Source organism: Oncorhynchus clarkii, chromosome 19 (genome assembly GCF_045791955.1).
Source record: "Oncorhynchus clarkii lewisi isolate Uvic-CL-2024 chromosome 19, UVic_Ocla_1.0, whole genome shotgun sequence".
Taxonomy (NCBI): Eukaryota; Metazoa; Chordata; class Actinopteri; order Salmoniformes; family Salmonidae; genus Oncorhynchus; species Oncorhynchus clarkii.
In genome coordinates, this window is record NC_092165.1 from 14,450,144 (window position 1) to 14,475,241 (window position 25,098).

General features: G+C 43.7%; 2 protein-coding genes across 2 annotated transcripts; both read right to left on the bottom strand.

The window, feature by feature from the left end:
• Positions 1–4,905: 4,905 nt before the first annotated feature.
• Positions 4,906–7,640, bottom strand: LOC139374814 (uncharacterized). The gene is made up of 3 exons (XM_071115960.1): positions 7,590–7,640; positions 6,749–6,879; positions 4,906–6,250 (listed from the first exon to the last, which is right to left on the bottom strand). Exons 2-3 carry the CDS (start codon positions 6,755–6,757, stop codon positions 5,291–5,293), a joined length of 969 nt encoding a protein of 322 aa, XP_070972061.1. The 5' UTR covers positions 6,758–6,879; positions 7,590–7,640; the 3' UTR covers positions 4,906–5,290.
• A 679-nt stretch (positions 7,641–8,319) lies between these two features.
• Positions 8,320–24,815, bottom strand: LOC139374783 (uncharacterized). Its single transcript, XM_071115922.1, has 6 exons — positions 24,354–24,815; positions 23,823–23,950; positions 21,965–22,129; positions 12,062–12,208; positions 11,822–11,933; positions 8,320–10,332 (listed from the first exon to the last, which is right to left on the bottom strand). The coding sequence occupies exons 1-6, from the start codon at positions 24,610–24,612 to the stop codon at positions 9,374–9,376; spliced, it is 1,770 nt and encodes a 589-aa protein (XP_070972023.1). The 5' UTR covers positions 24,613–24,815; the 3' UTR covers positions 8,320–9,373.
• Between the last annotated feature and the right edge of the window lie 283 nt (positions 24,816–25,098).

Here is a 25,098-nt window from a genome sequence, read left to right on the forward strand (position 1 = left end):
ATGTTGGAGGACCGGGCGAGGAAGAGGGTGGATGGCAAGAAGAATTGAAGCAGCAAGAATGGCACGAGGTGCAAACCCCAACCAACTGCGAAATATAAGCTGAGTACTTTCTCCTTTGGGTCAAGCACAGAAGAGAAAAATGCTGAAGACCCTGAGTAGTCATGGATAGTGAACTTGAAATTGATCCTGACAAAAGTGAGGAGAAATAACTTGGGTCGTCAGGTGAGGTGAAGGCTTCCGAGCCTCACCCTAATGATCAAGCCTGGACTGCTGAGGAGTGATTGACTCCATCCTAGCTGGGGGTGCTCTCATCTTATCTATGATCATAGACAGGGCTCTAACTCCTCTAGCTCCACAATGAGATAGGATGCAGGCCAGGCAGCAGGCTGTTAGCCAGCCTGCCAGCTTAGTGGAGTCTGCCACTAGCACAGTCAGTGTAGTCAGTTCAGCTATCCCCATTGAGCTATCCCCATCTGTGCCTCAACCTAGGTTGGGAAAAACTAAACATGGTGGTGTTCGCCTTAGCAATCTCACTGGAATAAAGAACTCCTCCATTCCTGTCATTATTGAAAGAGGTTGTGATATCTCACATCTCAAAATAGAGGTACTTAATGTTAGATCCCTCACGTCCAAGGCAGTTATAGTCAATGAACTAATCACTGATCATAATCTTCATGTGATTGGCCTGACTGAAACATGGCTTAAGCCTGATGAGTGTTAAATGAAGCCTCTTCTCCTGTTTACACTAGTGACCATATCCCCTGTGCATCCCGTAAAGGCGGAGGTGTTCCTAACATTTACGATAGCAAATTTCAATTTACAAAAAAAAGGACTGCATTTTCGTCTTTTGAGCTTCTAGTCATGAAATCTATGCAGCCTACTCAATCACTTTGTATAGCTACTGTTTACAGGCCTCCTGGGCCGTATACAGCGTTCCTCACTGAGTTCCCTGAATTCCTATCGGACCTTGTAATAATGGCAGATAAAATTCACATTTTTGGTGACTTTAATATTCAAATGGAAATGTCCACAGACCCACTTCAAAAGGCTTTCGGAACCATCACCGACTCTTGGTTTTGTCCAACATGTCTCCGGACCTATTCACTGCCACAGTCCTACTCTGGCCCTAGTTATGTCCCGTGGAATAAATATTGTGAATCTTAATGTTTTTCCTCATAATCCTGGACTATTGGACCACCCTTTTATTATGTTCACAATCGCAACAAATAATCTGCTCAGACCCCAACCAAGGATCATCAAAAGCCTCACTATAAATTCTCGGACAACCCAAAGATTCCTAGATACCCTTCCAGACTCCCTCCACGTACCCAAGGACGTCAGAGTACAAAAATCGGTTAAACACCTAACTAAGGAAGTAAATGTAACCTTGCGTAATACCGTAGTTGCAGTCGCACCCCTAAAAACAAAAAACTATTTGTCATAAGAAACTAGCTCTCTGTACAGAAAATACCAGAGCCCTGTTGCAAGCTTCCAGAAAATTGGAACGGAAATGGACTTACACCAAACTGGAAGTCTTCAATCCCGTGCTGTATCGAAGAGCCCTCACTGCTGCTCGATCGTTCTATTTTTCCAACTTAATGGAGGAGAAAAATAACAATCAAAAATGTATTTTTTATTTTTGATGCTGTTGCAAAGCTAACTAAAATGCAGCATTCCCCAAGAGAGTATGGCTTTCACTTCAGCAGTAATACATTCATAAACTTCTTTGACAAAAAGATCATGATCATTAGAAAGCAAACGATGGACTCCTCTTTAAATCTGCGTATTTCCTCAAAGCTCAGTTGTCCTGAGTCTGCACAACACTGCCAGGACCTAGGATCAAGATTTTCATACTATTTCTCGACACATTGATGAAAATAGTCATGGCCTCTAAACCTTCAAGCTGCATTCTGGACCCTATTCCAACTAAACTACTGAAAGAGCTGCTTCCTGTGCTTGGCCTTCCTATTTTGAACATAATAAACGCCTCCTTATCCACCGGATGTGTACCAAACTCACTAAAAGTGGAAGTAATAAAGCCTCTCTTGAAAAAGTCAAATCTTGACCCTGAAAATATAAAAAAACTTAATCGGCCTATATTGAATCTCCCATTCCTCTCAAACATTTTTGAAAAGATGTTGCACAGCAACTCACTGCCTTCTCGAAGACAAACAATGTATAAAAAATGCTTCAGTCTGGTTTTAGACCCCATCATAGCACTGAAGCCCCAAAATTGCCCTCCCTGGAAGCCTGTGTTTCAGACATAAGGAAGTGGATGGCGGAAGATGTTTTACTTTTAAACTCGGAGATGCTAGTTCTAAGTCCCTAGAAACAAAGAGATCTTCTGTTGGATCTGACAATCTTGATGGTTGTACAGTCGTCTCAAATAAAACTGTGAAGGACCTCGGCGTTACCATGGACCCTGATCTCTTATTTGACGAACATATCAGGACTGTTTCAAGGATAGCTTTTTTCCATTTACGTAACATTGCAAAAATCTGAAACTTTCTGTCCAAAAATTATGCAGAAAAATGAATCCATGCGTTTGTCAATTCTAGATTAGACTACTGCAATGCTCTACTTTCTGGCTACCCGGATAAAGCTCTAAATTAACTTCAGTTAGTGCTAAACACGGCTGCTAGAATCTTGACTAGAACCAAACAAATTTATCATATTACTCCAGTGTTTAGCCTCTCTACACTGGCTTCCTGTTAAGGCTACGGCTGATTTCAAGGTTCTACTGCTAACCTACAAAGCATTACATGGGCTTGCCCCTACCTATCTTTCCGATTTGGTCCTGCCCTACATACCTACACGTACGCTACGGTCACAAGACGCAGGCCTCCTTATTGTCCGTAGAATTTCTAAGCAAACAGCTGTAGGCAGGGCTTTCTCCTATAGAGCTCCATTTTTATGGAATAGTCTGCCTATCCATGTGAGAGACGCAGACTCGGTCTCAACGTTTAAGTCTTTGTTGAAGACTCATCTCTTCAGTAGGTCCTATGATTGAGTGTAGTCTGGCCCAGGGGTGTGAAGGTGAACGGAAAGGCATTGGAGCGACAAACCGCCCTTTCTGTCTCTGCCTTGCCAGGTCCCCTCTCTCTACTGGGTTTCTCTGCCTCTAACCCTATTACGGGGGCTGAGTCACTGGCACTCTTCCATGCTGTCCCTAGGAGGGGTACGTCACTTGAGTGGGTTGAGTCACTGACGAGATCTTCCTGTCCGGGTTGGTGCTCCCCAATGGTTCGTGCCATGGGAGAGATCTTCATGGGTTATTCTCAGCCTTGTCTCAGAAGAGTAAGTTGGTGGTTTGAAGACATCCCTCTAGTGGTGTGGGGGGCTGTGCTTTGGCAAAGTGAGTGGGGTTATATCCTGGCCACAGTGTCTCCCGACCCCTCCTGTCTCAGCCTCTAGTATTTATGCTGCAGTAGTTTGTGTCAGGGGGCTAGGATCAGTCTGTTATTTCTGGAGTCCTGTGTAAATTTAAGTATGCTCTCTCTAACTCTCTCTCTCTTCTCTCAGAGGACCTGAGCAGAGGACCTGGACTGACTCCTTGCAGTCCCCAGTCCACCTGGTCGTGCTGCTGCTCCAGTTTCAACTATTCTGCCTGCGGCTATGGCACCCTGACCTGTTCACCGGATATGCTATCTTGTCCCGGACCTGCTGTTTTCGACTCTCTCTCTCTCTACCGCACCTGCTGTCTCTAACTCCGAATGATTGGCTATGAAAAGCCAATTGACATTTACTCCTGAGGTGCTGACCTGTTGCACCCTCTACAACCACAGTGATTATTATTATTTTACACTGCTGGTCATCTATGAAGGTATGAACATCTTGGCCATGTACTGTTATAATCTCCACCCGGCACAGCCAGAAGAGGACTGGCCACCCCTCACAGCCTGGTTCCTCTATAGGTTTCTTCCTAGGTTCCTGCCTTTCTAGGGAGTTTTTCCTAGCCTCCGTGCTTCTACATTTGCATTGCTTGCTGTTTGGGGTTTTAGGCTGTGTTTCTGTATAGCACTTTGTGACATCGACTGATGTAAAATGGCTTTATAAATACATTTGATTGATTGATTAGGAAAATGCCATAGATTTCTCTGGCCCATGAAAGCGGTGTCCTGCTTTGCTCTCCGCAGCACAGCGCCACTGAAAGGAGTGATAACTGGGGTGAGGTTGAGTGTTAAGGTGGGTCAACTGAAGTCGGGGTTCCCGGTTGTCTGTGTTGCATGCTGTTTGGTGGTGAATGATTCAGTGTGTTTGCCGGATAAAGTCATAGAACTTATCCCGTGAGAGCTTTTGTTACGAACCCAGTACGGTGTTTCAGGTGTCAAGTTTATGGTCATGTATGAGAAGTGTACAGGAGGGGAAGGGACAAAAGAGTGAGTAGTTTCGGTGGAAAAAGTGGTGTGTGTCAATTGTGGGGATGGCTATGCTGCTGGGGATCCGAAATGTCCTGTGCGAGTGAGACAGGGTGAGGTTGCTATGGTGAGAGCAGTGCATAAAGTGTCATATGCTGAGGCAGTGAGGAAAGTAGAAGATGGTGGGTTAAGGGTGAGGGAGCCTGAGAGGATCCCTGTGAGTAGTAGGCCAGGACAGAGTGACCCCAACAATTTGTGCTTTAGTAAGTCTTCTTGGTGTTTATTGCTATGGTCATTAATTGTACTGCACAGATGGAAAGGAAATCCCAGAAGATTGAATTGGTAGTAGCAGCAGCAGAGATGTTTTGGCGTATCAGAGATTTTAGTGCACAAAAACTACAGGGGGTTTTGAGAGAAGGATTTCCAGCCTCCCAGGCCGACGGCCTTTTGTAGGATCTGTTAGGGCAAAAGTAGTGGGAAGGGGTGCTGGGGCGTGTTGGGGATAGTGGTATATATGCAGTACTAGTCAAAAGTTTGGACACATCTACTCATTTAAGGGTTTTCTTTATTTTTCTACATTGTAGAATAATAGTGAAGACATCAAAACTATGAAATAACACATATGGAATCATGTAGTAACAAAACAAGTGTTAAACAAATCAAAATATATTTTATATTTGAGATTCTTCAAAGTAGCCACCCTTTGCCTTGATGACAGCTATGCACACTCTTGGCATTCTCTCAACCAGCTCCATGAGGAATGCCTGAAGGAGTTCCCATATATGCTGAGCACTACTTTTCCTTCAGTCTGTGGTCCAACTCATCCCAAACCATCTCAATTGGTTCGAGATTGGGTGATTGTAATTGGTGATTGTGGAGGCCAGGTGATCTGATGCAGCACTCCATCACTCTCCTTCTTGATCAAATATCCCTTACACAGCCTGGAGGTGTGTTGGGTCATTGTCCTGTTGAAAAACAAATGATAGTCCTAAGCGCAAACCAGATGGGACGGCGTATCGCTGCAGAATGCTGTGGTAGACATGCTGGTTAAGTTTGCCTTGAATTCTAAATAAATCACAGACAGTGTCAACAGCAAAGCACCCCGAAACCATCACACCTCCTCCTCCATGCTTCACCAACTCTGCGTCTCGCAAAGAGTGCAATACCTGATCGAAAAGGATGCGGTCGTGTGAATCGGAAGGCCCCATGGACGTGCACACTGGGTCGAGATCTGGATTTGTCTCTAAGCTTTCCCTGTAATCTAAGTGTCCGTCTCCTAGGTGACTATCTGCATTCCATGTGGGAGGAACGTAGCCCTTCACTTTCACAGTCACTTTATCTACGATGAGACCCTCCCTTTCCTTATCTAGGCACCCTTCAGAGTATACACTACTACTGTACCGGTTCCAGTCCCCTCTAGACAGATCAGTCTGTGTCTCTAAACCCAAGGGCATGTTGCCAGGATCCATCGCTGTAGTGTAAGAACAAGACAGATCATCAACACCAGTGTGTAACGTGTCACCATCTCCAAGGGAATGAACCATCCTCTGGCTCTGGTGACATACCGGTAAATACTCTGAGCCAGGAAGACAGCCCAGTGTCCCCAGCCCCAGTCTCTCTGGGTCTGATGCTGTGTGTAAGAGCCTTTGTGTTACAGTTAAACTGTTGGTGTCTGTCTCTGACTTAAGGAAGGTGTTCTGCGTTCCTCTGACCTCCGTGATGCTGTTTTGACTCCTGGGCTGCGAGGCGAGGTGCTCCGTGGCTACAGGGGGTGCTCCAGACGCTGCTCCAGTCTGGATGTCTCTGCTGTGTCGTGGGTCCTCCTCTCCTTCAGTCCTCTTCTGCTTGACCAGAGACGATCCTCCAGGACCTGCAGCCACTGCATCTACAGACTGACACAAGAAGAGAGGAGGTTATTTCCGGCATATGAGTTGAATTGGATAACAACGTCATAGGGAAGTCTCACAAGCTCCCCTATCCTCATGAGAACCAGCAATTCATTTTTGCCCTCATGCCATACATGCCACTGTGTCAGTGTCATTTGAGAGGACATTCTGGGCATTTCCAGATTAAATAAGAGCTTGTTAATAAAAGTTCTCTGTTCATATTTACTGTTAACGAAATCATAATTTCCACTACAGTGCAAATATAATACAACAAATCTATACAAATATTTGTTCACATTTGTTTCTTTGTAACATGCTTTTGTTCACCCAAAAAATATAAACATTTCAAACCCTTTTTTTTTGTTGACTCTCAGGTGGCTATGGCAGATAAATTAGAACTTACGCGTAGGCAAGTTAATACCGGAGGGTAGTCTTTCTGAAATAAATGCTCACATTTTATTTACAAAGTTACTGTAATTTTTTATGCAGCAATATTACACTAACCTCTATCATGATAACATGCTGGGTTGAGGTTCCACTCCCCTCATCAATAGTGATTGGTTGGTCATCTCTCCATGTATTGTGTCCTGCTGTCTTCACAGAGATCCTGTGGCCTCCAGTGAGATGTCCTTCACCTGAGAGAGTGATTGGGGGGAAAGAGGTGGTTAGGTTAGGTATTGTCAATGCTCAGCTGTATATTTATTTACACTATCTAGAATTGGCGAGGATGTAATGTAACACTTATCAATTTCTTGATATACTTATTATTGAATGATGTATTATGTAACATGCATCTTGACTAAATAATAGTAAAATCAGTAAATCAAGAATCTAGTTAGAATATAATATTTTGTGTCTTTGCACAAGATAGCTAAGTAAATCAGTGGAATTGTTACTTTGTATCAAAAACTGACCAAAATGTAATTCTAGGAAACACATCTGAACACATGTACAGAGGGGAACGGGGCGACAGGCACTGAGCTATATATGAAATGCGACGCAGCCTCCACCTCCTTCAACATTTTCTTTCTGGCTTTGAGAAATTTCTAAATTAAACACGACATAGTCGTCTACGAGTTTACAGATATCTGTCTGCCACGACTGCATTCGCTAGCACCTCCACGATGGAGGGTATTTGAGTGTGATAAATCATGCAGTTAGACATGATTGTTAGCAGCTAGCTACCTAGCGTTACCTACATAACATCGATCAACCAAGTCCTGTCTCCAACGCGAACTAAAGTCTACACGGGGTAAGTATGTGATGCTGTGCTGTTAAATTTGTCATATTTCAGTTCCAACATTATGTTAATAAACGTTTAAATAACAACAATAAAAGCGTAAACCTGGTAATTGTTGTTGGTCACTGTTCACTTCCGTTTACACTGAAGAGAAAGGATCTTATTGGTTGGCGTCATAGCGCAAAGGGTGTGGCTAAATGAAAAGGTGATGCGCACTGTTTTTTGAAACACGGTAAAGCTTGTTACATGTCAAATCTCCTATTCGTGATCAGTATCTTTCAAACTCAGTGCAGACTTGTTTAGAAAGAGCAGTGTCTTAGCAAGAACAGAGTAGAATATAATTACTTTCTTCCATCTACATCCCCTCTAAGGTAAATATGCAACTGTGCTTTATCTATCCTTGGTTTACTGTCTCTCTAAACACATGTATTTACAAGCCTGGACCCTCCTCTGCTTGGAAGAGAGAGGTGATAGAGATTTCACAGACATACACTCCCTCAGGTACGTACACACAGATAATAAACACACTTTCAACATGGAGTATTTACCCATCCCCACTACGTTTGAGTCCTATAGTGTAGTTACAGAATGACTTCATTGTTGTGAAACCCATCATGGTGGACATAAATTATGTTGTGGATAAATACGAGTCAGCTATGATGAGTCAAACGTCAGACAAACCTGACTAAACTATTTTGACGTGTACAGTAGGTGTTTGTTAGTGTGTAGGTATATTTAGTAAGTGTATATTGGTTATAAAGCTATGTTGGATGTATGCAGAATAGGGTGAGATCAGATAGGATGTATATTAAAGAGATTCTCAATGAAAGTATTAGAATGAAAAGTCCCATTTTGTGTTTATTAAACAGTGTTAAATACACCATATGAAAACTACAAATACACATATCTCAACTAAAAATAAGAATGAACTTGATAAACATTTTCCCATTAAAAGTGTCTTGGGGAAAATATTAAGTTGTTGAATGGAAGTAATGTAACAGGCATTTGTGAACATCATAAATACACTGAACAAAAAACTTGGCTTCCAAGTGGGTGGGCCTATGCCCTCCAAGGCCCCCCATGGCTGCACCCCTGCCCAGTCATGTGATATCAATAGGGCCCAATTAATTTATTTCAATTGACTAATTTCTGTAACTCGGTAAAATCTTTAAAATGGTTGCATGTAGCGTTTATATTTTTGTTCATTGTATAAATGCCTTATACAGTGAGTGTACAAAACGTTATGAACACCTGCTCTTTCCATGACATGAAGAAATATAATACATCTCTTATTGTTGTCACTTGTTAAATCCACTTCAATCCGTGTAGATGAAGGGGAGGAGATGGGACAATTTAGACACGGATTGTGTATGTGTGCCATTCAGAGGGTGAATGGGCAAGACAAAAGATTTAAGTTCCTTTAAATGGGGTATCATAGTAGGTGCCAGGTGCAACAGTTTGCGTCAAGAACTGCAATGCTCCTGGGTTTTTCACACCCAACAGTGTCCCGTATGTATCAAGAATGGTCCACCAGCCAAAGGACATCCAGACAATTTGACACAACTGTGGGAAGCATTGGAGGCAATATGGGCCAGCATCCCTGTGGAACACTTTCGACACCTTGTAGAGTAAATGCCCCGAAGCTGTTCTGAGGGCAAAAAGGGGGGTGCAACTAAATATTAGGAAGGTGTTCTTAATGTTTTGTACATTCAGTGTATATCACACAATGTCTAGATGCAATATTCTACCAAAGAATATCTGTTACTCTCGCTATTCCAAATGCATCTGTGGATCTTTCCTGCTGACAACAATGACAATTATTCTTTCTCTTTACTGCTAGGTTTAATCTAAACCTCAGAAGGTATTGAGTGATACGGTTCCTTTCTATGTTATAGAGTGGAATGGTCATTCTGCTGGTGTATCCTGAGGCAGCTCCTCTCTGAGAACCTCTTCCTGCAGTGTGTACAGGCGAACGGCCTCTCTCCCGTGTGAACCTTCAGGTGCCTATTCAGCTGGTGCTTGCGGGAGAACCTCTTCTCACACTGGGGGCAGCTGTAGGGTTTCTCCCCTGTGTGTACCCTCTGATGCCTCTTCAGGTCACCAGTCTGAGCGAAGCACATGTGACACTGGGTACAGCTGAAGGGTTTTACCCCTGTGTGGACCCTCTGGTGGATCTGCACCTGTTTTGGGAAACTGAAGGCTTTCCCACAGAACGAACACGGGAAGCGCTTCTCTTTGCCGCCAGATCGACTGACAGCATTAATCCTAATACTGTAATTTGTCAATGGGCTTGTGTAGCCATTTAGTGTTGAGGCACTGTCTGAGGTCTGGTTTAACATTAGAAGAGTGTGAGGAGGACGAAGGCCAGGGAGTGTCTGTGTTGTCGCAGGGTCCATGTTCCAGTTGATAGATCCTATAGAAGGCAGGCTGAAGGCAGCATCTGTTAAGGAGTTAGCCTGAGGCGCCATCAGTCTCTCTGAATCACAACTATAGGAGCAGGACGGAGCATCGTTAACAGAGTCTGTTTCTGTTCTCTCCCGCTGCATACGGACACCTCTCTGTCCCCGTGGACCAAATCTACACCTCACCCTGGTCTCAGCCAGTCTGTTGTCATGGAGACTAAGTTCGTACGTTGTTTTGTGTTCCACTGTCTGTTCCTGGTTGTGGTCAACAGTGTTGTTCCCCAGTCCAGAGTTGAAGACGCTGTCCCAGCCTCTGACGTCCCCTATGTCGCCTCTGGTCCTGGCCTGCTCAGTGATGCCTTCCCCCAGGCCCTTGGCTGCACCCGTCTGAGTCTGGGAATCCAAGATGGCCACCCAGTCTCCTCTGATAGCCTCCACCCAACCACCTGCAGGAAGACGTTACAAAATACACTTTAAAAAGCATGGCAGAGAACTCTACATGTTGAGATTTTAAGTCAATTACCTGGTGAAGTTCATACATTATAATGTGTTTTTTTGTATGTAAACATAAGTTGTATTGATTTCATTTTATGAATGAAGAAAAAATAATAGCCAGGCACATCACATTGAGGTATATCTATTAGCAGTGACCACTTTTTGACTATGGCCGTGACGGCATTCTATTCACTCTAATTATGCTAAATTCTCTGAGTAAATCGTTTAACATTTGAACCATATACGGTAGAGACATGGGGCGTGGACTATTGTTTTCCTGCTGTAAACCATTATTGAATTGACATATTTTATTAAAACCATGAAAGAAAAAAATGATTGTATGGGTGAACATGTCATGTATCCCGCAGCATCACAATGGGATTCGATGAGTTCTAGCTTCCGTTGCTAGGGTTGTTGGTCGAACTTCCAACATTTTGACCGGCCTACGTAATGAACCAAACGTCCGTTGTGATACTATTGTTTTTCTGATGTCATTTACTATTGAATGGACATATTTTTATGAACCTTGAATGAAAAAAATTGTTATTGGTGAATATCCAATGTTATGTTCTAATATGTACAGTCACCTCAAATTATTGACACCCTTGATAAAGATGAGCATAAAAGACCGTATACAATAAATAATTCAAATGCTGAGATATATTGTATGCTCAAATTATATTATTTTATAATAACACAATTGGTCAGAGATTTTGTTTAACAAACAATAAAAATACATCTCAAAGATAGGTGTCAAAGTTATTGGCACCCCTGTTTTCAATACTCCAGCACACACCCTTTGTGAGGACAACAACACAGAGACGTTTTCTAAATTGTTTTATGAGATTGGAGAACACATTGGGAATGAATTTACACCATTCCTCCATACAGAATCTTTCCAGATCCTTGATATCCTTTGTTTGTGCTTATGGACTGTCCTCTTCAAACCACAGGTTTTCAATGGGGTTGATGTCCGGAGACTGAAATGGCCTTAGCAAAATGTTGATTTTTGCGGTCAATTAACCATTTCTTTGTGGATGTTGATGTGTGCTTGGGGTTATTGTCTTGCTGGAAGATCCACTTGCGGACTAGTTTCACCCTCCTGGCAGAGGCAACTAGGTTTTTGGCTAAAATGTCCTGGTATTGGGTAAAGTTCATGATGCCGTTGACCTTAACAAGGGCCCCAGGACCAAAGGAAGCTAAATACCCCCATAACGTCAAAGATCCATCACCATATGCTTCCGTTTTTCGACACCAAACCCACCATTGGTGTGCATGGCCAAAGAGCTCCATTTTCCTGTCAATTGACCAGAGCACCTTCTGGAGTTTTCTAAATGGGATTGGTACTTGGATTGAAACCAGTACAATGAAGAGCTAGCGTCTTGTAGGAGTGACACCACCTGTCGGAAGACAATGTGCTATATGTAGGGTCTCTCTTACCTTGCTCCCCCATCTTTAGTCCACTCAGCAGATCAATGCTCTCTGGTCCGTCTTCTATTGTCTCCTCTTTGACCAGCAGCAGATCAGGCTTCCCATCCTCCATGTCTACTGGCTGTAAGAAATACAGAGTGAGAGGATGTTGGATCAAGAAATCTGATATGAGCACCCTGCTATGGAGAGGCTTTGTGGATACAGGCCCTGACCGAATACCATTCAGACAGTAGTTCACAGTGGGCTCACCTCAGTGAGACTGTGTGTGGTCCTGTGCTGCTCAGCTGGTTCCTCTGTGAGTTCAGGAGGAGGTGTAGTCTGGTTGTCCACCATGACCATGGTCCCCTCAGGGTTCCCCAGAGCCTCCTCCTTTACCAGCAGCACCTCTAGTCCCTCCTGGAAGAGACAGGTGATACAGACATACACTCCCTCAGGTACGTACACAGATAAACACACTTTAAACATAGTGTTTACCCATCCACACTACATTTGATTCCTATACTGTAGTTACAGAATGATTTCATTGTTGTTAAACCCATCATGGTGGACATAAATATGATGCTGTGGATAAATATGAGTCAGCTATGATAAGTCAAAAGTCAGACAAACCTGACTAAACTATTTTGATGTGTATATTAGTTATAAAGCGCTGTTGGGTGTTTGCAAAATAGGGTGAGATCAGATGTGATGTATACTAAAGAGAGTGTCAATGAAAGTCTTAGAATGAATAGTCCCATTTTGTATTTATTAAACAAAGTTTTAAAATACACCACATGAAAACCACACATACATGTGTCAACAACAAAAAATCTAACTTGAACTAGAACAGCCTCAATTTGTCAGGGCATGGACTCCACAAGGTGTTGAAAGAGTGCCACAGGGATGCTGGTCCATGTTGACCCCAAGGCTTCCCAAAAGTTGTGTCAAGTTGGCTGGATGTCCTTTGGGTGGTGGACCATTCTTGATACATGAGCATAAAAACCCCAGCAGTGTTGCAGTTCTTGACACACTCAAACCTGTGCGCCTGGCACCTACTACCATACCCCGTTCAAAGGCATTTAAATCTATTGTCTTGCTCATTTATCCTCTGAATGGCAAACATGCACAATCCATGCCTCAATTGTCTCAAGGCTTAAAAATCCTTCTTTAACCTGTCTCCTCCCCTTCATCGAAACTAATTGAAGTGGATTTAACAAATGATATTAACAAGGGATTGTAGCTTTCACCTGGTCAGTCTATGTCATGGAAAGAGCAGGTGTTTCTAATGTTTTGTACACTTAGTGTATATACAGTTGAAGTCAGAAGTTTACATACACCTAAGCCAAATACATTTAAACTCAGTTTTTCACAATTCCTGACATTTAATCCTAGTACAAAATTCATTGTCTTAGGTCAGTTAGGATCACCACTTTCTTTTAAGAATGTGAAATGTCAGAATAATACTAGAGAGAATGATTTATTTCAGCTTTTATTTCTTTCATCACATTCCCAGTGGGTCAGAAGTTTACATACACTCAATTAGTATTTGGTAGCATTGCCTTTAAATTGTTTATCTTGGGTCAAATGTTTCGGGTAGCCTTCCACATGCTTCCTACAATAAGTTGGGTGAATTGAGGCCTATTCCTCCTGACAGAGCTGGTGTAACTGAGTCAGGTTTGTGGCTTCTTCCTTGCAGAGCGGCCTTTCAGGCTATGTTGATATAGGACTCCTTTTACTCTGGATATAGATACTTTTGTACCCGTTTCCTCCAGCATCTTCACAAGGTCCTTTGCTGTTGTTCTGGGATTGATTTGCACTTTTCGCACTAAAGTACGTTCATCTCTAGGAGACAGAACGCGTCTCCTTCCTGAGCGGTATGACGGCTGTGTGGTCCCATGGTGTTTATACTTGCGTACTATTGTTTGTACAGATGAACCTGGTACCTTCAGGCATGATACAACCTCTCTCATCATCACCCAGTGCCTGGGCTTACCTCCGCTGTACCCGCACCCCACCATACCCCTGTCTGCGCATTATGCCCTGAATATATTCTATCATACCCAGAAATCTGCTCCTTTTATTCTCTGTCCCCAACGCTCTAGGCGACCAGTTTTGATAGCCTTTAGCCGCACCCTCATTCTACTCCTCCTCTGTTCCGCGGGTGATGTGGAGGTAAACCCAGGCCCTGCATGTCCCCAGGCACCCTCATTTGTTGACTTCTGTGATCGAAAAAGCCTTGGTTTCATGCATGTCAACATCAGAAGCCTCCTCCCTAAGTTTGTTTTACTCACTGCTTTAGCACACTCTGCTAACCCTGATGTCCTTGCCGTGTCTGAATCCTGGCTCAGGAAGGCCACCAAAAATTCTGAGATTTCCATACCCAACTATAACATTTTCCGTCAAGATAGAACTGCCAAAGGGGGAGGAGTTGCAGTCTACTGCAGAGATAGCCTGCAAAGTAATGTCATACTTTCCAGGTCCATAACCAAACAGTTCGAACTACTAATTTTGAAAATGACTCTCTCCAGAAATAAGTCTCTCACTGTTGCCGCCTGCTACCGACCCCCCTCAGCTCCCAGCTGTGCCCTGGACACCATTTGTGAATTGATCGCCCCCCATCTAGCTTCAGAGTTTGTTCTGTTAGGTGACCTAAACTGGGATATGCTTAACACCCCGGCAGTCCTACAATCTAAGCTAGATGCCCTCAATCTCACACAAATCATCAAGGAACCCACCAGGTACAACCCTAAATCTGTAAACAAGGGCACCCTCATAGACGTCATCCTGACCAACTGGCCCTCCAAATACACCTCCGCTGTCTTCAACCAGGATCTCAGCGATCACTGCCTCATTGCCTGTATCCGCTACGGAGCCGCAGTCAAACGACCACCCCTCATCACTGTCAAACGCTCCCTAAAACACTTCTGTGAGCAGGCCTTTCTAATCGACCTGGCCTGGGTATCCTGGAAGGACATTGACCTCATCCCGTCAGTTGAGGATGCCTGGTCATTCTTTAAAAGTAACTTCCTCACCATTTTAGATAAGCATGCACCGTTCAAAAAAATGCAGAACTAAGAACAGATATAGCCCTTGGTTCACTCCAGACCTGACTGCCCTCGACCAGCACAAAAACATCCTGTGGCGGACTGCAATTGCATCGAATAGTCCCCGCGATATGCAACTGTTCAGGGAAGTCAGGAACCAATACACGCAGTCAGTCAGGAAAGCTAAGGCCAGCTTCTTCAGGCAGAAATTTGCATCCTGTAGCTCCAACTCCAAAAAGTTCTGGGACACTGAAGTCCATGGAGAACAAGAGCACCTCCTCCCAGCTGCCCACTGCACTGAGGCTAGGTAACACGGTCACCACCGATAAATCCATGATTATCGAAAACTTCAACAAGCATTTCTCAACGGCTGGCCATGCCTTCCGCCTGGCTACTCCAACCTCGGCCAACAGCTCCGCCCCCCCCGCAGCTACTCGCTCTAGCCTCTCCAGGTTCTCCTTTACCCAAATCCAGATAGCAGATGTTCTGAAAGAGCTGCAAAACCTGGACCCGTACAAATCAGCTGGGCTTGACAATCTGGACCCTCTATTTCTGAAACTATCCGCCGCCATTGTCGCAACCCCTATTACCAGCCTGTTCAACCTCTCTTTCATATCGTCTGAGATCCCCAAGGATTGGAAAGCTGCCGCAGTCATCCCCCTCTTCAAAGGGGGAGACACCCTGGACCCAAACTGTTACAGACCTATATCCATCCTGCCCTGCCTATCTAAGGTCTTCGAAAGCCAAGTCAACAAACAGGTCACTGACCACCTCGAATCCCGCCGTACCTTCTCCGCTGTGCAATCTGGTTTCCGAGCCGGTCACGGGTGCACCTCAGCCACGCTCAAGGTACTAAACAATATCATGACCGCCATCGATAAAAGACAGTACTGTGCAGCCGTCTTCATCGACCTTGCCAAGGCTTTCGACTCTGTCAATCACCATATTCTCATCGGCAGACTCAGTAGCCTCGGTTTTTCGGGTTGCCTTGCCTGGTTCACCAATTACTTTGCAGACAGAGTTCAGTGTGTCAAATCGGAGGGCATGCTGTCCGGTCCTCTGGCAGTCTCTATGGGGGTGCCACAGGGTTCAATCCTCGGGCCGACTCTTTTCTCTGTATATATCAATGATGTTGCTCTTGCTGTGGGCGATTCCCTGATCCACCTCTACGCAGACGACACCATTCTATATACTTCCGGCCCGTCCTTGGACACTGTGCTATCTAACCTCCAAACGAGCTTCAATGCCATACAACACTCCTTCCGTGGCCTCCAACTGCTCTTAAACGCTAGTAAAACCAAATGCATGCTTTTCAACCGTTCGCTGCCTGCACCTGCATGCCTGACCAGCATCACCACCCTGGATGGTTCCGACCTTGAATATGTGGACACCTATAAGTACCTAGGTGTCTGGCTAGACTGTAAACTCTCCTTCCAGACTCATATCAAACATCTCCAATCGAAAATCAAATCAAGAGTCGGCTTTCTATTCCGCAACAAAGCCTCCTTCACTCACGCCGCCAAACTTACCCTAGTAAAACTGACTATCCTACCGATCCTCGACGATGTCATCTACAAAATTGCTTCCAACACTCTACTCAGCAAACTGGATGCAGTTTATCACAGTGCCATCCGTTTTGTCACTAAAGCACCTTATACCACCCACCACTGCGACTTGTATGCTCTAGTCGGCTGGCCCTCGCTACATATTCGTCGCCAGACCCACTGGCTCCAGGTCATCTACAAGTCCATGCTAGGTAAAGCTCCGCCTTATCTCAGTTCACTGGTCACGATGGCAACACCCACCCGTAGCACGCGCTCCAGCAGGTGTATCTCACTGATCATCCCTAAAGCCAAAACCTCATTTGGCCGCCTTTCGTTCCAGTTCTCTGCTGCCTGTGACTGGAACGAATTGCAAAAATCGCTGAAGTTGGAGACTTTTATCTCCCTCACCAACTTCAAACATCTGCTATCTGAGCAGCTAACCGAGCGCTGCAGCTGTACATAGTCTATCGGTTAACAGCCCACCCATTTTTACCTACCTCATCCCCATACTGTTTTTATTTATTAACTTTTCTGCTCTTTTGCACACCAATATCTCTACCTGTACATGACCATCTGATCATTTATCACTCCAGTGTTAATCTGCAAAATTGTAATTATTCGCCTACCTCCTCATGCCTTTTGCACACAATGTATATAGACTCCCCTTTTTTTTTACTGTGTTACTGACTTGTTAATTGTTTACTCCATGTGTAACTCTGTGTTGTCTGTCCACACTGCTATGCTTTATCTTGGCCAGGTCGCAGCTGCAAATGAGAACTTGTTCTCAACTAGCCTACCTGGTTAAATAAAGGTGAAATAAAAAAAAAATAAAAAATACAAATTTGGAAATTGCTCCCAAGGATGAACCAGACTTGTGGAGGTCTACATTTTTTTTCCTGAGGTCTTGGCTGATTTCTTTTGATTTTCCCATGATGTCAAGCAAAGAGCCACTGAGTTTGAAGGTAGGCCTTGAAATACATCCACAGGTACACCTTCAATTGATTCAAATTATGTCAATTAGCCTAACAAAAGCTTCTCAGGCCATGAGATAATTTTCTGTAATTTTCCAAGCTGTTTAGAGGCACAGTCAACTTAGTGCATGTAAACTTCTGACCCACTGGAATCACAATGAATTAAGTAAAATAATGTGTCTATAAACAATTGTTGGAAAAACTAGATGTCCTAACCAACTTGCCAAAACTATAGTTTGTTAACAAGAAATATGTGAAGTGGTTGAAAAACAAGTTTTAATGACTCCAACCTAAGTGTATGTAAACTTCCGACTTCAACTGTATATATATATATATATATATACACACATACAGTGGGGAGAACAAGTATGTGATAACCTGCAAAATCAGCAGTGTTTCCTACTTACAAAGCATGTAGAGGTCTGTCATTTTTATCATAGTACACTTCAACTGTGAGAGACGGAATCTAAAACAAAAAAACAGAAAATCACACAGTATAATTTTTAAGTAATTAATTTGCATTTTATTGCATGGCATAAGTATTTGATCACCTACCAACCAGTAAGTATTTCGGTTCTCACAGACCTGTTAGTTTTTCTTTGAGAAGCCCTCCTGTTCTCCACTCATTACCTGTATTAACTGCACCTGTTTGAACTCGTTACCTGTATAAAATACACCTGTCCACACACTCAATCAAACAGACTCCAACCTCTCCACAATGGCCAAGACCAGAGAGCTACAGTGCCTTGCGAAAGTATTCGGCCCCCTTGAACTTTGCGACCTTTTGCCACATTTCAGGCTTCAAACATAAAGATATAAAACTGTATTTTTTTGTGAAGAATCAACAACAAGTGGGACACAATCATGAAGTGGAACGACATTTATTGGATATTTCAAACTTTTTTAACAAATCAAAAACTGAAAAATTGGGCGTGCAAAATTATTCAGCCCCTTTACTTTCAGTGCAGCAAACTCTCTCCAGAAGTTCAGTGAGGATCTCTGAATGATCCAATGTTGACCTAAATGACTAATGATGATAAATACAATCCACCTGTGTGTAATCAAGTCTCTGTATAAATGCACCTGCACTGTGATAGTCTCAGAGGTCCGTTAAAAGCGCAGAGAGCATCATGAAGAACAAGGAACACACCAGGCAGGTCCGAGATACTGTTGTGAAGAAGTTTAAAGCCGGATTTGGATACAAAAAGATTTCCCAAGGTTTAAACATCCCAAGGAGCACTGTGCAAGCGATAATATTGAAATGGAAGGAGTATCAGACCACTGCAAATCTACCAAGACCTGGCCGTCCCTCTAAACTTTCAGCTCATACAAGGAGAAAACTGATCAGAGATGCAGCCAAGAGGCCCATGATCACTCTGGATGAAATGCAGAGATCTACAGCTGAGGTGGGAGACTCTGTCCATAGGACAACAATCAGTCGTATATTGCACAAATCTGGCCTTTATGGAAGAGTGGCAAGAAAGCCATTTCTTAAAGATATCCATAAAAAGTGTTGTTTAAAGTTTGCCACAAGCCACCTGGGAGACACACCAAACATGTTTGAACTTTTTGGCAACAATGCAAAACGTTATGTTTGGCGTAAAAGCAACACAGCTGAACACACCATCCCCACTGTCAAACATGGTGGTGGCAGCATCATGGTTTGGGCCTGCTTTTCTTCAGCAGGGACAGGGAAGATGGTTAAAATTGATGGGAAGATGGATGGAGCCAAATACAGGACCATTCTGGAAGAAAACCTGATGGAGTCTGCAAAAGACCTGAGACTGGGACGGAGATTTGTCTTCCAACAAGACAATGATCCAAAACATAAAGCAAAATCTACAATGGAATGGTTCAAAAATAAACATATCCAGGTGTTAGAATGGCCAAGTCAAAGTCCAGACCTGAATCCAATCGAGAATCTGTGGAAAGAACTGAAAACTGCTGTTCACAAATGCTCTCCATCCAACCTCACTGAGCTCGAGCTGTTTTGCAAGGAGGAATGGGAAAACATTTCAGTCTCTCGATGTGCAAAACTGATAGAGACATACCCCAAGCGACTTACAGCTGTAATCGCAGCAAAAGGTGGCGCTACAAAGTATTAACTTAAGGGGGCTGAATAATTTTGCACGCCCAATTTTTCAGTTTTTGATTTGTTAAAGTTTGAAATATCCAATAAATGTCGTTCCACTTCATGATTGTGTCCCACTTGTTGTTGATTCTTCACAAAAAAATACAGTTTTATATCTTTATGTTTGAAGCCTGAAATGTGGCAAAAGGTCGCAAAGTTCAAGGGGGCCGAATACTTTCGCAAGGCACTGTATGTAAGAACATCAGGGATAAAATTGTAGACCTGCACAAGGCTGGAATGGGCTACAGGACAATAGGCAAGCAGCTTGGTGAGAAGGCAACAACTGTTGGCGCAATTATTGGAAAATGGAAGAAGTTCAAGATGACGGTCAATCACCCTCGGTCTGGGGCTCCATGCAAGGTCTCACCTCGTGGGGCATCAATGATCATGAGGAAGGTGAGGGGTCAGCTCAGAACTACACTGCAGGACCTGGTCAATGACCTGAAGAGAGCTGGGACCACAGTCTCAAAGAAAAGCATTAGTAACACACTACGCCGTCATGGATTAAAATCCTGCAGCGCACGCAAGGTCCCCCTGCTCAAGCCAGCGCATGTCCAGGCTCATCTGAAGTTTGCCAATGACCCTCTGGAGGATCCAGAGGAGGAATGGGAGAAGGCCATGTGGTCTGATGAGACAAAAATAGAGCTTTTTGGTCTAACCTCCACTCGCCGTGTTTGGAGGAAGAAGAAGGATGAGTACAACCCCAAGAACACCATCCCAACCGTGAAGCATTGAAGATGGGTCGTGGCTGGGTCTTCCAGCATGACAACGACCCAAAACATACAGCCAGGGCAACTAAGGAGTGGCTCCATAAGAAGCATCTCAAGGTCCTGGAGTGGCCTAGCCAGTCTCCAGACCTGAACCCAATAGAAAATCTTTGGAGGGAGCTGAAAGTCCGTATTGCCCAGCGACAGCCCCAAAACTTGAAGGATCTGGAGAAGGTCTGCATGGAGGAGTGGGACAAAATCCCTGCTGCAGTGTGTGCAAACCTGGTCAAGAACTACAGGAAATGTATGATCTCTGTTTGCAATTACAAAGGTTTCTGTACATCAGAAAAGCAGAACTTAATATCTGGTATCAAATACTTATGTCATGCAATAAAATGCAAATGAATTACTTAAAAATCATACAATGTGATTTTCTGGATTTTTGATTTTAGATTCCGCCTCTCACAGTTGAAGTGATGATATGATAAAAATTACAGACCTCTACATGCTTTGTAAGTAGGAAAACTTGCAACATCGGCAGTGTATCACATACTTGTTCTCCCCACTGTATATATATCACACAATGTCTGGATGCAATATTCTACCCAGAAATATTGAACACTGAAATCTGTCACTCTCGTTATTCCAGATGCATCTGTGGATATTTTCTGCTGACAACAATGAAAATTCAACTTTGTCTTTCATGCAGGGTTTGATCTAAATGTCAGCAGCTATCCAGTTGAATGGTTGTTCTGCTGGTGTATCCTGAGGTAGCTCCTCTCCGAGAAACTCTTTCCCCCGTGTGGACCTTCAGGTGCATTTTCTGCTGGTGCTGGTGGGAGAATCTCTTCTCACACTGGGGGCCGCTGTAGAGTTCTCCCCTGTGTGGACCCTCTGATGCCTTTTCAGGTTGAACGAGTGGGAGAAACTGGCCCGGCAAAGGTGGCAGACGAACGGTTTCTCCCCTGTGTGGACCCTCTGGTGTCTCTTCAGGTTGCCAGCCTCAGCGAAGCGCATATGACACTGGGTACAGTTGAAGGGTTTCTCCCCTGTGTGGACCCTCTGGTGAATCTCCACCTTCTGGAGGCAGCTGAAGCCTTTGTTACAGAACATGCAGAGGAACGGTTTGTCTTTACTATTGCCTGATGTTGCGCCCCCTCCCTGGACCTGGGCTCTAACCCTGTCGTTTGAGTTCAATACCTGATCAAAAAGGACGTGGCCGTGTGAATCAGAAGGCCCCATCGACATGGACACTGGGTCGCATTCCCTGAACACGTGTAAAGGGGAGTGGTTTGCGACATTTAGATTTGTCTCTAAACTTTTCCTGTAATCTAAGAAGTCACTGTTGTTGCCCTGCGAGTGTTGTTCTCCTAAGTGAGTTTCGTCTGGATTCCATATCAGAGGAGTGTCTCCCTCCACTTTCACAGTCACCTCATCTTCGACCAGACCCGCCCCTTTCTTATCTAGGCACCCTTCAGAGTATACACTTGTACTGTACCGGTTCCAGTCCCCTCTCATTGGATTAGTCTGTGTATCAAAGCCCACAGGCATGTCTCCAGGTATCATCTCTGTCTCTGTAGCATATGAACAGGACAGATCATTGCCAGTCTGTAGCGTGTCACCTGAGTCCTGATGGGACAGAACCGTCCTCGGGCTCAGGTTACCGCAAAGTAAATACTCTGAGCGGGGAGCAGGAGTACAGCCCAGTCGCTCCAGCACCGTTAAAGTCTTTGTATCGGTCTCTGACTTGAGGACGGTGTTCGGCTTTCCACTGACCTCCGTGATGCTGTGTCGGCTCCTGGGCTGTGCTGGGGCAGTGGTGGGGTCCTCTGTGGCTACAGGGGGCGCTCCAGTCTGGATGTCTCTACTGTGCCGTGGGTCCTCCTCTCCTTCAGACCTCTCCTGCTTAACCCCAGGACCTGCAGCTTCTGCATCTGCAGACTGACACAAGAGAGGAGGTTATTATGAAAGTCCTGCCTACTTCCTGTTTCCAGTCCCATATACTTCCTGTTTCCAGTCCCATATGGTTCTTGCATGGGCTTCAACCTTATATCATCAAATTCACAACGCAGTCATATAAGATACCTGAAAACATTCGACTCTTAAAAAGTAAGACACATTGGTGAAAGTTAAAGTCTAATTTGAACTACAACTCAGCAGCCTCACAGGACAATAAAAATCTGATAGTGACCGTCCGTTCTGCGTTTTATATTAGATTACACTGGAGCTTTTGTCTGAACATTGCCAGACAGTACTTTTTTATAAAGGCTAAAAATATATGTTTTCTGTAGACCGACAAACTGTCGAAAGACAAAAACTTGTTCAGCTGGTGGGAGTTGTAGTTCTAATGAAACAGTTCTAACGTTTCGGCTTTGTGCTTCTTCTTGGCTGTCAAATAAGGTGAAAACCGGTATATGGTGGGTAAATTCACTCGGAAACACATACATTTTGATATGTCTTATATGACCGTGTTTAATGAATTTTACGATGCAAATTATTAACCTACAAAACAAGAAACAAGAAAGTACAACTTTCATGGTGCATTGAACAACAATGGGCTTGTTTGAGTGGTAAGCAACCCACTAGACGGAAGTCGAGGAGTGAAGTCTGGAGGTGCATCTTCCAAAGCCAAACGTCAGGCTCTGTAGTGGTTTTCCAACAGCAAGGCTCAGATTAACATGGTAGTGTCCAAATACCTTGTATTGTTTATAAAAGTTTGTCTGTATGAATATCAAAATAAACTATTCTATATCCCACACTTACAAACTGCAAACGTAACGCGTATACAATTAGAGAGATGTCTCAAAGGGAGAACTGGGCCCAAAATCTGTCTTCTCCAGAAGGTGGCATTTGTTGTTTTTTTTGCTCACTAAGTGTGTAGTTTTTATATGGAGTTCAATGAGTGTCAAATTTGGTTAACAAATGTTATGACTTATTTGCTACATGTGACTTAATTGACTGAATAGAATGTATAATAATTAGGTTGTTTTGAGTGTACTTAAGACAGATGGTTACTTAATACAAAAACAAACCAAAGGTTGCGATTTAGAATCTCATCACAGACAATTTTAGCTACACTGTACAAAAATATAAAGGCAACATGTAAAGAGTTGGACCAAGGTTTCATGAGCTGATATAAAAGATCCCAGACATTTTCCATACGCACAAAAAAACGTATTTCTCTCAAATGTGGTGCACAAATGTGTTTACATCTCTGTTAGTGAGCATTTCTGCTTTGCCAAAATAATCCATCCACATGACAGGTGTCATTGCACAGGTTCACCTTGTGCCGGGGACAATAAAAAGGACACTCTAAAATGTGCAGTTTTGTCACACAACAGAATGCCACAGATGTTTGAGGGAACATGCGACTAGTATACTGACTACAGGAATGTCCACCAGAGCTGTTGCCAGATAATTTAGTGTTCATTTCTCCACCGTAAGCCACCTCCAATGTTGTTTTAGAGAATTTGGCAGTACGTCCAACCAGCCTCACAACCGCAGACCATGTGTATGGCGTCCTGTGGGCGAGCAGTTTGCTACTGACCCTTAAGAATTCGATAACAATGTCATAGGGAAGTCTCACAAGCTCCCCTATGGCAGATAAATAAGGATGTACAAATTAATAGCTGACCTCTATCATGATAACATGCTGGGTTGAGGTTCCACTCTCATCAACAGTGATTGGTTGGTCATCTCTCCATGTATTGTGTCGTGCTGGCTTCACAACCCTCCTGTGGCCTCCAGTGAGATGTCCTTCACCTGAGAGAGTGATTGGGGGAGAAGAGGTGGATGGTTAGCTATTGTCAATGCTCAGTGGTTTTTGTAAACTATTGGCAGTTTTGACAAGATTTGGAAAGAATGTAAGGTAACACTTATCATAACTTCTTAATATACTATTACTCATATGTATTGTGTTCCATTTATCACATTGTTTTCATTGAGTAAATAATAGGAAATGCAGTTAATCAATAATCTGGTTAGAATATGATGTGTCTTTGCGCAAAATAAGTAATTAGAGGAATTACTGCACACTATTCAAAAACTGACCAAGACCCAATTCTGGGTAACACATATGAACACGTGCAGCAGGGAACGGGGGGACAGGCACTAAACCATATAAACATCGACAGGCTGCGCAGCCTCTGCCTTCCAGGAAATGTACCTCTTGCTATGCTTCGGTGTCGGTCGAGGATCTTGACACTACTGGGATGACTGGCGGGGACGCGCTCCCGTGCCACCTTCAGTTCCAGCAGCTGTAGTTTCCTCCGCAATGTCTTGTTTTCTTTCTGGCTTTGAGAAATTTCCAAACGAAACACTGCATAGTCGTCGTCTACGAGTTTACAAATGTCTGCCACGGCTGCATTCGCAAGCACCTCCATAATGGAGGCTATTTGAGTGTGAAAAACCAAACAGTTAGCCATTGTTAGCAGCTAGGTAGATAACATCTATCAACTAAGTCCTATATCCAACGAGAATTAAAGACTATATGGGCTAAGTATGTGATGCTGTGCGGTTAAATTTGTCATATTTTGATTTTCATGGTGTCAATAAACGTCCAAATAAAAACGCAAATGTGGAAATTGTTCTTGGTCACTGTTCACTTCCGTTTACACAGAAGAGAAACGACGTTATTGGTTGGCGTCATAGCTCAAAGGGTGTGGTTAAATGAAAACCGTACGCTCGCTAAGTCATGTGCGGGTCAGTTTTTTGTTCACCCGCAATTGCTAATAACTTATCCGCAACCGCCCGACTAAACGTGATAAAGTGAACATTTAAGTCATGCACCCGACCCTTACCCGCAAATATAGAAAATCCGATGTAGGCTACTGTCAAATATGTCGGAACGATATTTTGACAGAGGCCGCATGATTTTTTTGTTGCTGCCTAATTTAGATATGTTTCTGCTT